This window comes from Podarcis filfolensis (assembly GCF_964270895.1).
Source record: "Podarcis filfolensis genome assembly, chromosome: 5".
NCBI classification, from domain to species: Eukaryota; Metazoa; Chordata; class Lepidosauria; order Squamata; family Lacertidae; genus Podarcis; species Podarcis filfolensis.
In genome coordinates this window covers 4,829,933-4,846,558 of record NC_139608.1, presented here as the reverse complement: position 1 = coordinate 4,846,558, position 16,626 = coordinate 4,829,933, and the positions used below count along the sequence as shown (strand labels likewise).

General features: G+C 47.3%; 1 protein-coding gene across 2 annotated transcripts; it reads right to left on the bottom strand.

Annotated features, from left to right (window-relative positions):
* Positions 1-2,413: 2,413 nt before the first annotated feature.
* COPS7B (COP9 signalosome subunit 7B) lies at positions 2,414-16,122 on the bottom strand. Of its 2 annotated transcripts, none has more exons than XM_083612976.1 (7): positions 15,988-16,122; positions 12,751-12,927; positions 11,387-11,462; positions 8,555-8,643; positions 6,990-7,192; positions 6,775-6,880; positions 2,414-3,790 (listed from the first exon to the last, which is right to left on the bottom strand). In XM_083612976.1, exons 1-7 carry the CDS (start codon positions 16,039-16,041, stop codon positions 3,632-3,634), a joined length of 864 nt encoding a protein of 287 aa, XP_083469102.1. In that variant the 5' UTR covers positions 16,042-16,122; the 3' UTR covers positions 2,414-3,631. The 2 variants fall into 2 exon arrangements, with proteins under 2 accessions (XP_083469102.1, XP_083469103.1); XM_083612977.1 differs by lacking the exon at positions 15,988-16,122 and adding an exon at positions 14,673-14,828.
* Positions 16,123-16,626: the final 504 nt, after the last annotated feature.

Sequence of the window (16,626 nt, the reverse complement as noted above, 5' to 3'; positions counted from 1 at the left end):
TGGCTGCCTGCACAGGGACCAATTTGCAGCCCGCTCGTCTCACACAGAGCCAGACACCCTGGTCTACACAGTGTGGCTTACAGAGATTGGGAGCCTGTGGCTCTTCAGATGATGTGGGACTCCAATTCCCATCAGCCCCAGCCAGCATGACCGGCTGCCAGGGATGATGGGAGCCGTAGTGCAGCCCACACGTGGAGGACCATAGCTTTCGTGTCCCAGTTTTAAGGGGTGTGCAAAAGGCAGATGTTCAACAGGTATGGGTTTCCCTCTCGCGCGTCAAAAGGCTCAGTGGCAAGGAAGGCTCCGCCTGTGGAACAACAAATGTCAACTTTCCCTTTGGACAGGAGGCTGGTTCCTCTGTTTCCTCCGTCTGGACAAGCAAGAGACATTGGCATGGCTCAAGGCACCTTCCAACCAGGCAAAAATACTGGGTGGGGTGACTACAGGTCAGGGAGAGGTGTGGCCTAGACAGCTAGCTCAGAGGACCAGGTGGAGATTTGGAGAGCCATATTTGCTTCCTGGTCATGAGGCACAAGGATGGAGAACTGTCGTTGGACTCCCAACTCTAATTGACTCCAGCATCTTCTGGGGGCCACAAGCTCCCCACCACCGTCATAATATGGATGGGATGGGATCAAAGCTGAACCAGGTATTTCATATTTAAAAAGGTAAAGGTACTTTACTGGCCGAGGGAGCCGGCGTACAGCTTCTGGGTCATGTGGCCAGCATGACTAAGCCGCTTCTGGCGAAACCAGAGCAGCGCACGGAAATGCTGTTTACCTTCCCGCAGGAGTGGTACCTATTTATCTACTTGCACTTGGACGTACTTTAAAACTGCTAGGTTGGCAGGAGCAGGGACCGAGCAACGGGAGCTCACCCCGTAGCGGGGATTCGAACTGCCGACCTTCCGATCGGCAAGTCCTAGGCTCAGTGGTTTAGACCACAGCGCCACCCGTGTCCCACATTTCATATTTAGGAGGGAGTATTTATTGGATTATTGCACCATTGGATTCCTTAGTGGCTAAGGTAGGCAGGAAAGAAGAAGATGATGATTTTGGATTTGATATCCCGCTTTATCTTATCACTACCCGAAGGAGTCTCAAAGCGGCTAACATTCTCCTTTCCCTTCCTCCCCCACAACAAACACTCTGTGAGGTGAGTCGGGCTGAGAGACTTCAGAGAAGTGTGACTGGCCCAAGGTCCCCCAGCAGCTGCATGTGGAGGAGCGGAGACGCGAACCTGGTTCCCCAGATTACGAGGTTACCGCTCTTAACCACTACACCACACTGGCTCTCTCACCACACTGGCTCTATACAGAAAGACTGTATAGAAGCAGAGCTGGAAGGGATCATCCAGTCCAACCCCCTGCAATGCAGGAATATGCAGCTGTCCCTTACGGGATCGAACCTGCAAGCTTGGGAGTTACCAGCACCATGCTCTAACCAACCGAGCTCTTGGGTTTTCTTCGCTGCTGATGGGCCCAGGTACTGAAGCAAGGAGGCCACTTGCACGTGCCTTTCGACGTCACATGGAAAACGCGACCTCTCCTTTCCTACCCCGCTGGCAATTTAGCTAGTCAACTCCCCATGAGGCACTGGGATCAGGTGGTTTCACAGCAGGGTATGCTGCTGGCATAGAGAGAGGCCAACACCACACGGAACATGCCGGTGGTGGAGCTCATTATCGTCTGTGGAGCCCAGATTTCTACCCAAGGCACTTAACACATCATCCCTGCCGTCTCCACTGTCGAAATCCCCTGCTCCATCTCGGGAAGCCTGCGGCTCACAGATCTCAAAGCCCACCTGGTCCCATTTCTCTGTATTGCCTTAGAGAGCTTGAAGGTGGTTCTTTCATGAGCACAGCCAGCCAGTGTTCTGCCTCCCCATAGGATGTGCAGCAGGTGGGATGTCATTTTTAGCAATAAATTAATTTTTGAAAACGTGCGATTGTATGCAAACTGCACCGCCGTGAACCCCGTGTGTTTCACGGGAGGTGCTCCCGCCCCCCTGCTTGCTGCTACTGCCCCCCCACGGGGCCCTGCTGCTCTCTGGTGGTGGTCTGCATGACCACAACCGCCCCAGCCTGCCCTGGCCCTAAATATACTGCAGCTGACCTCTTTTGGATCCCAGAAGGATGGTGCGGCTGCCTCTCACGAGCTTGGAGCTCTGTATCCGACTCTGCTCGTTGGGAATCTCAGAGTCGCTCCAACCCTCCTTGATCACTCGCTCTTTTCTGAACCTTTTCCAACTCTAAGATGTCCTTTTTTGAGGGGAGGCGACCAGAAGTATACCACATGTGGTTTTGCCGTAGATTTCTATCGTTTGCGGCCCCTGAGTGCCTTGCTCTACCTGCCAGAGCTTTCTGAAGTCTAAAACCAACTTAATAAAAAAACACTGAGCCTCCAGCCAGGGTATGAATTTCAACGCTGACTTTTTTTTTTAATAGAAAAGAAAACAATCCTTCTGACAAAGTCACTTTCAATTAAGTTTGTAACAAATATCAAATAAAATACAAAAGGCTGTAAATTCTCAAGCCTCCCAACAAATGTACAAAAACGGGGGCGTGGGGAGGAGGTTGGGTCCACGGGGTTCAAATACAACCAGAAAGCAGTTCAAGTTCTGTTAAGTCTGGCAGAGGCCGGCAGAGGTGACCCCTCCTGCTTGCTGCTGCCTCCGCTGGAGTGTCCCCAGGGCTGGGAAACCAAGAGGGGAACCTCTTTTCCCAGCGCTCGCTTTCGCCCAGGGAGACTCTAACGCAACACACTTCAGAAGGCTTCGGGAGGAGGGGAACTATGACCGTGGAACACACACAGAGAGCGCACAACTTCAGCAACAACCCCGTCCCTTGTGAGGATGGTCAGGAAGGGGAGGAGGAGGCGGCAGCGACGGCAGCCGCAGCTGGCGGCTGGAAAAAGCAGCTTTCCCCCCTTGGGGTCCACTCTTCCTGCCCCAACTTCCTCCCCTTCAGAGCTGAAGGACTTTAAAAAGCCGGCAGGAGAGGGAAGGGGCTTTTACCTGGGCTGAGGAGGTCAGCAGAGCAGGTGGCAAGTAAACACAGCCCGACCCTCCTGCAGCGTGAGGTAGAGAGTTGCACCCTAAGACAAAACGCCGTTGTAAAGGAGCAGGGGAAGTAAGAAGGTAGCAACGAGAACCAGTGCCTGGGCCAGGGGCACGGCGTCACCTTTGGTATGTGGCAGAGCTGGGGGTCAAGTGAAGAAATCCCTCCCTCCCTCCTGCCACCTCTCCCAGCCTGAAGGCGAATCTCACTGCCCGGGGACCTCTGCTGCCAAGGAATGTGGAGCAGGGCAACCTGGGGAGGAGGCCGCAGCTAACTGCAGGAGCCCCAGGGGAACTGTGCCCTGCTTCTGCCTCCTGTCCCCAAATCAGAGAGCAAATGGTGCCCTTGTGTTCCTCAAAAATAAAAAGGAGAAAAAGAAGCAGCTACGGTGCTGAAGGGCTGCCCTGAGTGATTGCGAGCTTGGCAGTGTCCCTTGCTGGTTCAAACATGGACCCACCTGGGCCGCCCGCCCCCGCAGCCTGAAAGAACCCAGATCGGCTCACAAGCTGCTGCTGGAAAGAGGAGTCAGAGTCGCTCAGGGGCCCTGGAACGCCCTGCTGCCGCCGTGCAGGCATCAGTGGCGGCTGGAGACCAGCCCTTTGACCTTGGACATCTTCTTGGTGGGCGGCCTCTGCTCTGTGTGCGGGGGGCACTCCCGTTCCGCCAGCTGCTGCTCCATCTCCTGGGCCGAGGAGGAGGCTGTGGCTTTCAGCGTCTTCTTTATGTTTGTGACCTGCAGGGGAGGAGAGAGGCAGAGAGGAGGTTTCTTTGCAAACATGAAACAGCGGGGCACCCCCATTCCTCTGAAGCGCTAGTGGAGGACAGAAGTTTTCTGTCTGAAGTCGAGGTGCAGGAGGGGGCACAGGGAGCCAGAGATCAATGGGAAGGAGCAGGGAGATCAAAGGAACATCGGAAGCAGCCTCAGACTGGGCTGAACAAATCAGCCATCTACGCTGGTGTCAGGGATTGGCTGGACGAAGAGGAGTGGGGGGGGGCAGCAGCTTGCGAACCCCAGAGCAGGAAAGGCTCAGAGCCAGGGCATTGGCAGTGGGACACTGAGCAGAGGTTAGAGGAAGAAGAAATGAAATTGTCAGCGATGCAATGGAGGAATTTGTCAGACTTTACACTCTTGGCAGAGTTTGAGTCCCAACAGATATCGGGGAAGTTGAAGTCCCCCATGATTACTATTTCTTTCCTTTTTGAATGTTTGGTAATCTGCTCTCGTAAGGCATCATCCAAGTCTTCAGTCTGGCTTGGCAGTCTATAGCAGACACCCACAGTAAGGTCACTGCTGTTTCTCTCTCCTACAATTTTTTACCCCTATACTCTCAATCTGCTTTTCATGCTCCTGGTCATGGATTTCTCCACAAGTGTACACATCCTTTATATACAATGCTGCTCCTTCTCCCTTCCTGTTTGGTCTGTTCCTTTTGAACAGGTTATACTCCTTAATTCCTACATTCCAGTCATGAGATTCATCCCACCAGGTTTCAGTAATGCCTACCAGGTCGTATTTGCTGTCCTGTATTAAAAGCTCCAGTTCATCTTGTTTGTTTCCCATACTCTGTGCATTTGTGTAGACAACTGAAACCATGAGTTGTTCCCTGCAGCTGCTTCCTTCCTGTAGTTTCTTGCCTTTTAGCAGGTTTCCAGAGCACCAGCTCAGTTTCAATGAAGCCATTACCCCCATTTCCAGGTGCTCTTTTGTTGTTCCTATTGTTTTCCCCTCCCCCTCAAGATCTAGTTTAAAACTCTCCTGATTAGATTCTCCAGACTCTTGGCAAACACATTCTTGCCAACTGCTGTGAGGTGCAGCCCATCTCTCACCAGAAGTCCGACCTCAAGGAAGCAGAGACCATGATCCAAGAAGTCAGCTACTTCCCGACGACACCACCTGCGCAGCCTGTGGTTTACTCAAGTATTTTCCTCTCTCTTCTTGGGCCACAACCTTCAACAGGAAGGAGTGATGTCTCTTCAGCTCCCTGCCCAGTGTCTCATAGTCCCTTGCTGTGTGTGGCAGTATTATTTGTACCCACATGAATCAGAAAGAAGGGGTAGTAGTCAGTGGGCTTTATAAGACTTGGCAACTTCTCCGTCACATCGTGAATCTTTGCACCTGGAAGACAGCACGCCTCCTGGGACATCCCGTTTCCTCCACACACTACTGCCTCTGTTCCCCTCAGTAGCATCACCCTGACTTGTCTCCTCCTACTGGGGAGTAGCAGGAATCATTCTATGGGCTGTGCCTTCCAAAGGCTGCTTGGAGTGTTCTGAGGTCTGCTTCTGTTGTTCTCGAAGTCTTCCCCTCTTGTTTATTGGAGCTTATTTTGATATTGTTGGGACAAGTTACAAAGGCTGGAAACTTATGGTTTGGGTACTTCCTACTCCTTCCTCCCAGCTTGTCATCGCTGGGCTGCAATTCCCTTTCTCTGGTGTCGTCTCCACAGAAGGTAGCAAGTATGTTATCAGCATACTCATCCACAGTCAGTAGCCTTGGATCTGATCGGGTTAGATCAAGAATGGAAAAAGGCTCATCCAAATCCATCTCCTCCTGTCTTTCTGCTCTGGGTGGGGAGGGGGGTTGGAAATAATCGTTCTGTGCACTGTACCTTTCACAGCCACCTTCTGAGTGTCTTCTGAGGTTGGCAACTGCTGTCCTAGCTCCTCTGGCCCAGAATCAGTGTCCACGGTGAGAGTACGGAAGCGATTTTGCAACTCTAATGACAAAGTGTGGTTTGTGACTGTCCTACTTCTGTGTGTCACATTCCTCCAGGGGTTAGACCAGGAACCCCCAAACTTGGCCTTCCAGATGTTTTGGGACCACAATTCCTATCATCCCTGACCACTGGTCCTGTTAACTAGAGATGGTGGGAGTTGTAGCCCCAAAACATCTGGAGAGCCAAGTTTGGGGGTGCCTGGGTTAGACTCTTGCAATGGGCAATCTTTCTCTACCCTGGGGACACCCCATCTATCTTGGTGCACAATCTCAGTCAACTCAGCTCTATCAAGCAACTCTGCATGTTGTCCCGTTGCTTGAGGTGTGGTTAGGCTGGCCTCAAGTTGCTACACCTTCTCTTCCAGCAAGACAACCAGCTTGCACTTGCTACTAGTGTACTGTTGCTTGTTCTCTGGCAGAATGACAAACATGGCACAGGTGTTACAGGTCACTGCAGCAGCTCCCTCACTCTCCAAGTCTCTGGTCCTATGCACACCAAGAGACAGAACTTTTGGCCTCCCCTTTAAACTCCCCTGCTAAACACCCTTGCAAATGCCCGTTTGCGAACTCTGGTCGTGAGCTCCCAGGATCTGCACTGAGCTAAGTTTATCAGGCAATAGAAGGACTGAATGACCAAATAATGTGAAATATAAAGCGCTGAGAAAGGTTTGAGAGGAAGAACCTAAGAGGAGTGATTACGAATTGTTCCTTTTTAGGCAGTAGCATGCTGCCCTCTAGAGGCCAGAAGACTCACAGGAGCCATCCTGAGAAGAATGGATAAACTTCAGGATTGATTTTGAGCATTAGTTCCCACAAAGCTAAAGTACGGACATCCTCCAGGCTGGTTAGACCAACAGGAGAAGATTCCACAGGAATGAGCGAAGGTTGCAGAGGAAAAGTCTCAGCGTTCTTGAATTTACTCCAGTCCGTTTGGAAATGAGGGCTGTTGCTTGCTGCTTGCCCTAGAGAATGGAGAAATAAACGGGGGGCCCATTACCTACCTCTGTCTCTACCTGCTGCTGGGTTCGGTTGTGGTTCTCTTTGTATTGGTTGGCTCTAAGCACCTGCTGCTCAATTCCTAACAGAACTGCTTCGCACCCATCACACCTGAAAACACAATACTTGCGCAGTCAATGTCAGAGAGATGGCAGGAGGTGTGGCTCTGCCTAAACCAAAGAGTGTGAAAGTTGGGAAACCCTGTTGGGGGGCAGCTTACCACTCGTGGAGTGTTTTGATGATGTTGCTGATGTCCTTCCTCTGGATGTCCCTGCCAATGCAGAAGTCTACTTCCAGCATCTGGTTGCGCTGGTCCAACTTCCCCTGGATGATGTCGGTGTAAACGGCTTCGATGATCAGGTCTTCCAGCTCCCGCAGGTTCCGCATCTCCAGGTCATTCAGTAACACCGAGTAAGGAATACACTGGGGGAGAGAAGGGAGCCCAGGTGAGAAGCTGCCATTCGGGGGCAGAGACCAGCAGGAAGACCCTGGAGCCTAGACTAAAACATGCTTTTGTTTCTAGGTGCAGTCTGGGGCGCTGCTCACCGTTTTATAGGATACCTGCCAACTTCACACTTAGAATCACAGAAATGTAGAGTTGGAAGGGACCCCAGGGGTCATCTAGTCAAAGCCCCTGCAATTCAGGAATCTCATCTAAAGCATCCATGACAGATGGCCATCTAACTTCTAGCAGCTGAGATGATCAGAACTTCAGTTTCTCAAATACCTTAAGGAGCGGGATTCAACTAAGTTGTTGCGTGCATGGAGCGAGGTCATGCTTGTGTAATGGGACTACACCCCCTCAAAAAAAATCTGTTCTGGAGGGTTAGGGAAAACCCCAAAACAGGTTTAGGGCATGAAGGGGAGAAATCTTGTTGCTTGTGCAGGCATCATTCCCCACGTACAAACCCCCATGTAGAGGTATGTTGGATTCACCCAGAGTATCTGTAGGACAGGGACGAAGGTCAAAAATGCTGGGACTGAGCCATCAGTGGCTAGCATGCAGTGGGGGTTCCCCAAAGGCAGAGGGCATTTAAGAGGAAGGCCTAAGTTGAAAAGGTTTGAGAGAAACGGAACTAAAAGAACATGGCAGATGTTAGATATAACACAGCAAGGGCACATCATGCTTCACTGGGGAGCACTAGGGATTCAGAGGCTGTTTCCATTATTACTCATTCACTGCCAACCGGAAGACAAAACATTATCCAAGCCCCATCCATGAAATGCATGAAGGGTGTGCTGTAATAGCAGTACTTGTGGCACTACAGCCAGGCTTAGCCTGTTATTACTTGTTGTAACCTATCTGCTGAAGTCAATGGAAAAACTGCTCCAGTTCTTGCTTTTTTCCAGAAATACCTAATGGGATACAGGGCTACTATTATTCCTGTTTTTTAGGGAGAACTAAAGTTGACACAGATACCTAGCCGTCCTTGAGTTACGCCACGGAGTTACGATTCGGGAGAGATAGCAAAGGATAAACCATCAAGCCACCTGATAACTGATCAAAGGAAACCAAAGTGATTCAGGCATAAATGTTTCATTTCAGCAGCTGCTCTCTCTGCTTCCCCCATTGCTAAAAAGCTGCCTGAAAGCACCAGGGATTCATGTCCCATAAGTCTATTCTACACCCTTTGGCTCTCAAGATCAACAGGAGATGTCAAAAGTTCCCAAAAATTCATATATGCATGCATGTGTAGACACACATTTACACACTCTGTGTGCGCGCGAACACACATATATGGAGGTTTGCCTTCAAATTGGCTGGTCTTAGTGCCAATACTTTACCTTCATTCTGGAAGCTAAGCTGACAATAGTTAAGTGCTTTAACTTGTTCTTCTGGGCCCCTGTTAGCTCTGGCAGGTTAGTCTTGTTTGCTGTCCAAGAAATTGAATTAAAGAAAAGCTTCAGGTTATGTGATTCAATTGAATTACTTAACACTGCTGACTTTTTTCACACAACTTTGAGCCACATTCTCTGCCGCAAAGAAGAATGCTCCCACTTCCCTACAGGCACTGGCAAATGGAGAAGCATGGGGCAGTTTTCAGAATACGCACCTCTGAAAAGCAGAGTCCGCATTTCCCAACCTGATAACCTTCCTAAATGTTTTGAATTATAACTCCCATCAACTCAAACCAGCATGGCCAATGGTCAATGGAGTCCAAAACACCTAAAGGGGATTAAGTTGAGAAAGGCTGATATGGACTGTCACTTCACTGAGTTCATATATATCTATAACCAAAAAGAGAAAACCAGAGCAATGTGGCTTTAACTCTCCTTAAGTAGGAAGCAAGTGAACCCACTCTGGAAGAATGGCAGATGAAGGTGATGGACTATATGGGATTGGCAGAAATGACTGGCAGAATCCGAGACCAGGGAGAAGAGTCGGTGGAAGAAGATTGGAAGAAATTTAAAGACTATCTACAGAAATATTGTAAAATTATGGAATGTTAGAATGATGTTGGATAGAAATTAAGTGGTTTCCAGCTGTAATGCTTTAAGAGAATATGGAAAAAGGGTTATAAATAGGTAAAAACATAATTAAAATGATGTTGGATTGGAAATAAGTGGTATTAGCAACAAAGTTAATAAGAATATGCAAAAATGAATTGATAATGGATGAAAATACAGAGTTATAAAATGTTAAGATATAGGGTTAAGATAAATGAAAGAGGGTAAGGATTTGCTGATTTGATTATTTAAATGGGAATACAAGAAGGGGAGGTGTGAGGAGGTCAAAGAAACAAGCAAATGAGTTTTAAGTTATGAAAAATGGAATTGTTTTTAATTTTTCTTATTTTTTCTGTGTTTTTACATGTTGTGTTGTTATTTTTCTTTTTTCTTTTATTATGTGTTCTGGTATATTTGTTTTTGTAAAACTTCAATAAATATTTCTTTAAAAAAAAAGGAAGGAAGTGAAAACCTGCACAAGGCAGAACTTTGTTTCCAGTATCCACACCTTTCTCTTCATTTTTTTAAAAATGAAACAAAGGAGTGGAACAGGCAGTATGCCATTGGGTAGGAATTGCTTGCCTGAATCCATGGATTTTGCACTGATATTACACAAGGTTTCTGAACAGTTTCTATTCCCTCCATTGTGCTTCACCAATAAATCCATTTTGGATCACCATTCACAGAATCCCAGTGTTTTAATTACAAAATACCATGAGTAGGATACCCACCCTCACAGAACCAATTGCCATAAACTGGTTTGAGCATGTGAGAACCACGCAAGTGTTGTGTGTTTTGCAAAGATTATCCCTTTAAAAGATTTGATGCAGAATGTATGGCAACTTTAGAATACTCAGGTGGTAAATTTTGGATGAGAATCAAGTTTAGGCACAACTTATTGACAAGGCAGATTTGGTAACAGGAAAGTTTCAAATCTTATTATTCTTAGAATGCCCTTGAAATCTGCAAAATGGGGGAGCTGGAAAACTTTGGATAGAGAAGCAGCCTGGCACTGGGAACCAGTGATTGTAACAGCAAATCAGTTCAGATGAATGATAAAGTAACTTCCTATGAAACATTTGGAGCCACCCAAGTTCACATGCTCTGTTGGAGGATCTGGACACGAAGGAATGGGTTAATTTCTTTCAAGGGCAGAAATCACCCCAGGTATGAGATAAGTTAACAGGTACAAGGTCAACCAAGCCAGTTGTTATGGCAATGGCTCATTAGACAGTCAGTGAGCCTTGAGAAGTGAATCTGTGTTGTGTCTTGAATTACTGGAGCGACAGAAATACTTTGTATTTGTATGCATATATCTGCCGAAGTCAAAAGCCAACAAGCATATATCTGCCAAAGTCAAAAGCCAACAACATCCAGTTAGAAAGATCTCAGGCAACAAGGCTTAGAAAGACCTCTGAGGACTTGCTGAACCCATAGTATGATGCATTAATGCAGTTTCGCATGTTGCTACGTCTTTAGTGCAGAGCAGAATAAATTAATACTATTTATAAAGTGCCTGAAATGTTACATGCTGTACAATGAAATACTTCAGAGTCAACAGTGAAACTGGAAGGAAGGGTAAAATTAGTAGGAAAGAAAAGTGCAGGGCTCAGAAGAGATCACAGGGGAAGAGCAGAAAGCAGATAGAAAGGGGAGCGGAAATGGACGTGAAGCAAGAGGAAGGACTTGTGATAGAAACTGAACAGGACAACCAGCTACCTAAAGCACAGCTCCTGCTCTGCTCTTGGACAATTAAAAGATCTGCAGTGCAGAGTAAGGAGTGCAAAGCCAGGCAACTGATGATCTAATCACCAGCAGTCAGGGAAATGGGATGAGATGGGAGGCAATGGGAACAGAACTGGATGATAACAGGAGAAAAAATGGGGGAGAAATGGTATGTTAATCAATGCTGTATTTCTACACTGCTTTTCATTCAAATGAATCCCAAAGCGGCTTACAAATAGGGATAGAAATAAAATCAATAAAAGGTTTTAGAGATGAGCTCCATCTGAAAAGGACAGAAATTTTGACTGAAGGCACTAAGGCAGACAGATCTGGCAGATTTTGAGATCTTCCATGAACTTGGCCAAGGAAGAAACTGGAGATGCCAAAAGCCAATGAAGACACAGTAGTGTTAAAATGAGTTCTAGAATTGCAGCTGTCTCTTACCTACATAGTCCGGGTATGTTCCATAGGCAAAGAGATTCAGCAGCTGAAAATAAGCAGCATTGGGACCTTCGGCAAGCTGCATATGAAGAAAAAAGAAAGGAAGAGACCCATTAGAGTGCAATTGAGCCCGTGGCTAATTAAGTATTAAGACTATTCCAAGGGTTATCAAATTACACTATTGCAAGCTTGCTTAAATCAAGGAGACAGCACTGGTCAAGGCCAGATGTTTCAGCAATGGAGCTTCCTGTTTTCCAGGTTCAACCTTGGAAAATGGCACTACTAAAGCAGCGTTCACTAAAGTGGGTGCCCTCTAGAGGTTTGGACCACAACTCTCATCATTTATGACCATTGGCCAGGCTGGCTGGAAGTAATGAATGATGTAGTCCAAAGCGTCTGATGGGTACTGTGCTGCTGAAGACTGCCTTAAATAAAAGAGATTCCATATTCATTGTTCCACAGAATCTTCTGGCACACAGACTGTGTCGACTTTGCAGGCTGTTGCAGGATCAAGCTCTGTATAAGCCAACGTATGAACCAAGTACCGCATTTTTCGCTCTATAGGACGCATCCGAGCATAGGATGCACCTAGTTTTAGAGAGGGAGAACAAGGGAAAAAAAACCCTCCCTCTCTGCGCAGCGCCCCTTCAGCAAAGTGGCAGGAGAAACAGAGCCCCTTCCATTTCTCCTCCCGCTTCTATGAAGGGTTTTCGCTGAAGCAAAAGCAATGCGAAGCCTCCGGGGGCTTCAGGCGGCTATCCCTGAAGCCAGGAGAGCAAGACTTCAGTGAAAGCAACCCGAAGCCTCCGGAGCACGGCGGGAGCGCTCCTGCTGCGCTTCAGAGGCTTCACGTTGCTTTCGCTGAAGCCACGGAGCCTGCATTCGCTCCATAAGACGCACACACATTTCCCCTTAATTTTTGGAGGGGGAAAAGTGCGTCTTATAGAGCAAAAAATACGGTACTTTGGCCAGGCACCCACAGCACCTTCCAATATGCCACTTCTTGCCATTTTGTCAGGACCAAGAAACTATGGTTGATGGCTTCAGAACAAGTTAAGATGTTAAACCATGGTTTGAAGTTGGGTTAATGCCCTGGCTTGTTCTGAAGCCATAAGCCATACGGCAGGCTTACATGTAATGCTCAACATTGATTTAGAACAATGAGCATGAGTTATAATGAGCACAAGAGAAGACTTGCGCTCCCACACTCCACTCAACCACCTACCCAGTACAACCTGGAAAATTACCTGAGCAGTTTGCTTTCCACAAAACCTGAGATGGCAATTTAAAACAAATTAGTTAAGCAAGCCAGCAGCATCATTTATGGTTTGACACTCACCAGTCTCCAGGAAATGGGTCACACTCACCTCTTGCACATTTGTTAATTCCAGCAGCTCACCAAAGACATAAACCCCAGGGGCCTCGAGCACTTGGCTGATGAGGGCAGTCAGAGCTGATCCACTGGTGCCTTTGGCTAATAAAATAAACTGCTCAAGGAGATTACAGGACGGTTTCTGTTCGCCTGCCATGCTAGACGCTTTTACCTTTCAAAGAGAAAAAGGGGATAAATCACTACTTAAGCACTGCTAAGAAAGAATATGAGTGTGGCCAAGGTGGCAAATGTGTCCCAGCTTTGCTTCCTGCTCAAAAAAAGGTAATCCAACGGAAGTGAGAAGTTTACTAATGCACAAAGCAGCACCTCAACTCCAAGCACAACTGCATACATGCTTGCAGAAGGTTGGAAAACAGTAGCTAAAGAGTATTGCTTATTGAAGGACACAGCCTACATTACTCCAATAGGAGAGTGGGTGAACCCTTGGAAAATATATCTCTAAGTCCAGAGAGCCGTGGAAACAACGCCAGAATTGTAATCAACATAAATCATTTCAGAATTGCTTCCCAATCCTGTTCCTTCATTTCAGCTTTTAAAGTACAGCTGTGAACTTTCCCCTTGATTCTACTGTTCCATCTTTCTTTCATATGCTTTGTTTTTTTTTTACAATCAAGAAGTGAATGAATTTCATTAATACAAACAAACAAATATCCGCCTGCCCTCAGGGGAAGAGGTGAAAATTCCCTTTTCGGAGCACACAATGGTACTCTGTTTTCAAACATAATCCATTCCGGAAGTCTGTTCGAGTTCCGAAACGTTCGAAAACTGAAAGCGGAAACCTCAAAACGGAAGACTCGTTTCCTGCTTGACTTCCGAGGCATGTTCAAAAACCGAAGCATTTACTTCTGGGTTTTCGGCATTCGAGTTCCAAAGCTTTCGACTACAGAGGCGTTCGAAAACAGAGGTACCACTTTATGTATTATAAATACAGTGGTATCTCTGGTTACATACGCTTCAGGTTACAGACTCCACTAACCCAGAAATAGTACCTCGGGTTAAGAACTTTGCTTCAGGATGAGAACAGAAATCGTGCTCCAGCGGCACAGCAGCAGCAGGAGGCCCATTAGCTAAAGTGGTGCTTCAGGTTAAGAACAGTTTCAGGTTAAGAACGGACCTCCAAAACGAATTAAGTACTTAACCCGAGGTATCACTGTATGTGTATGCATTACATATATGTAACACACACACATTGTTTTTATTATGTACTTTGTGGTTTTATTCTGTATTTTTATGCTGTGAACCACCCTGAGATCTTTGGATGAAAGGCGAAATACACTTAATAAACAGCAACAACAACGCATACACCTCCCCCCACTGCATATATATATTATGAAAGGCAGAATACACAATACAGTGGTACCTTGGGTTAAGTACTTAATTCGTTCCGGAGGTCTGTACTTAACCTGAAACTGTTCTTAACCTGAAGCACCACTTTAGCTAATGGGGCCTCCCGCTGCCACCGTGCTGTCAGAGCACGATTTCTGTTCTCATCCTGAAGCAAAGTTCTTAACCTGAGGTAATATTTCTGGGTTAGTGGAGTCTGTAACCTGAAGCGTCTGTAACCCGAGGTCCACTGTAAATAACAATAATGCTGCACACGCCCCCTCCCCCTGCATATATATTATAGGTCACGCACACAGGAGGGGAAATGGGAGAAGGGCGTTATTGCGAGGCGCTGAACGGGACCGGGCGCTGCGGGGCGTTTGAATGACGGGCGGAGGGCCGGTGTGCTTGGGGGGCTCCCTCCTCCCACAGCCCCCCGCCCGGTGAGGGAGGCCGCCATCACGAGGGGGGAAACCCGCCCCCCAAGGGCCACCCTCCGCCCCACCACCAGCCCCACCAGCGCCGCCGCCGCCGCCCTGGCCACGGGGCCGCCTCCCCTGCCGCAGCCCCTACCTGGCAGCCCGGCGCGCTCCCTTCCCTCCTCCTCGCTCGCTTCCTCCGCCCGTGCCGCACCTCAGGCCGCCATGACAGCGGCAGCGGCGGCGGAGTGGAAGGAGGCGGCGGAGAGGGACCGGCAAGAGCGTCGCGCGCGTGCGCCGCCGCCTCCGCTCCGGCGGGGAACTGCCTCCCCCGCGAACGAAGGTTCCGCCTGGGGAGACTCAGCCCCGCCTCACATTTATTATTATTATTATTATTATTATTATTATTATTATTATTAATAATAATAATTTTTTTTTTTACAATCAAGAATGTATGAATTTCATTAAAACAAACAAACAAATATCTGCCCGCCCTCAGGGGAAGAGGTGAAAATCCCCTTTTTGGAGCATACAATAAATAATAATATTTAATAATAATAATAATAATAATAATAATAATAATAATAATAATACAGAACAAGCGCACGAAACAATAGACCTCTCCCCCCGCCCCGCCACACTACTATACATAGATATAGATACTGTATAGTTATAGATGTATTGTATTTTTATGCTGTGAACCACGCTGAGATCAACAGGTGAAGGCATCCAAATAAGTATAATTATAATTATACCCAGCCCCTCTGGGCTGCTTCCACAATATTCATTATGATTATGCATATTGCTAGCACAGCCATCCCCGCCTGGTCCTCCTCCCTTAACACTCTGCCAGAGTGTGCACATCTGAAGGCTGTATTTCAATAAGTAATAATAATGTGGTTTTAATAATAATAATAATAATAATAATAATAATAATTGTTATATTTATCATGCCGCCACCAACCCTCATCAAAAAAAGCAGGCGCCAGAGCAATTCACAGAAATCTGAAATGACATGCAACGATATAAATGTTTGCTTTTTTTTTAAAAAAAAGGAACCCTCCCCATATTACTTTTTAAAGGCTTTTCCACACAATAAAAGCACCTGTAACGTAGCACAGATAAACCCAGCGGAAGCAAAAATAAGGGATGCTCTACATTCGGCGGAGCTTATTCACCAGGTAAATAGGTACAGTATAGGGTTGCGGCCTAGCAGCCCCATCCCTAACCATGAGTCCTGTTGAATTTCGTGGGGTTTACTGTATTTCCAAATTAAGTGGGGTAAGGCGCAGTCCTGTGGGAGGAGGGCACGTTGAAGCCAATAGTTAACTTCCAAGTATAGGCATGCAACGAGAATCTTGCTGTGCAAATGCTCTTGGGAGCCCCGTGAGGCCTAAGCCCATTCACACCAGTGGATTTAGGAGCGCGGTTTAGGGTATGGTTGTTGTTAGAAGAAAACCTTGAGTTACCAGGTTAACAGCAGCACCAAATTTCTTGACATTCAAAGACGGGCAGCATCCCATTCTCCCCCTAACCCCCGTGGCTCAAATCACGGTCTGGTGATGTCCACAACGTTGCCAGCCTTAAAAGGCAGAGGGCAGGGCACAGCTAGCAGTGAGTGGGAAGGTCCAGAAAGAAGCTAAAATGTTGGTTTCAATGTTTTGGGAGGGGGGGGGAGAGACTGCTTTCACTTGTTGCAATGGTTCCTTAGAAATTTGGATTATAACAATGATGTGCAGGCGTTTCTCCCACTTTGACTCATGTACAACCACGTATATGTGAAGCACCGGGAAATAAATTGATTTAAGCTGCAGAAAAAACCCAAAAGGTAGGAGAACTGTAAAAATCGTGCAAAAAGAGCGGGAAAGCAGCTAGCAATCTCAGGAGCCTTTGCACAGAACTTTGAGGCATGTAGAGAGTGAGAAAGGAGGGTTGGAGGAAGTGATTGTGGAGGAATTTGGCTGATTTTTGTGTGGATATTTGGTGGTGACTGGGAGTGGCCCCCGGGGCAATATAACACTGGTCCTGAAAGATCTATCTACGTTGATTCCCAGTATGTTTCCAAGCACAATTCCAAGTGTTGGTGCTGACCTTGAAAGCCCTAAACA

Excerpts from the sequence above, each read along its gene's own strand:
- COPS7B (XM_083612976.1), bottom strand. The coding sequence starts at position 16,041 with ATGGGATGCTGCCCGTCTTTGAATGTCAAGAAATTTGGTGCTGCTGTT. Across the intron at positions 12,928-15,987 it reads TTGGTGCTGCTGTTAACCTG|GTAAAAGCGTCTAGCATGGC; the intron begins GTAACTCAAGGT and ends TCTCTTTGAAAG. Across the intron at positions 6,881-6,989 it reads ATCAAAACACTCCACGAGTG|GTGTGATGGGTGCGAAGCAG; the intron begins GTAAGCTGCCCC and ends TTGTGTTTTCAG.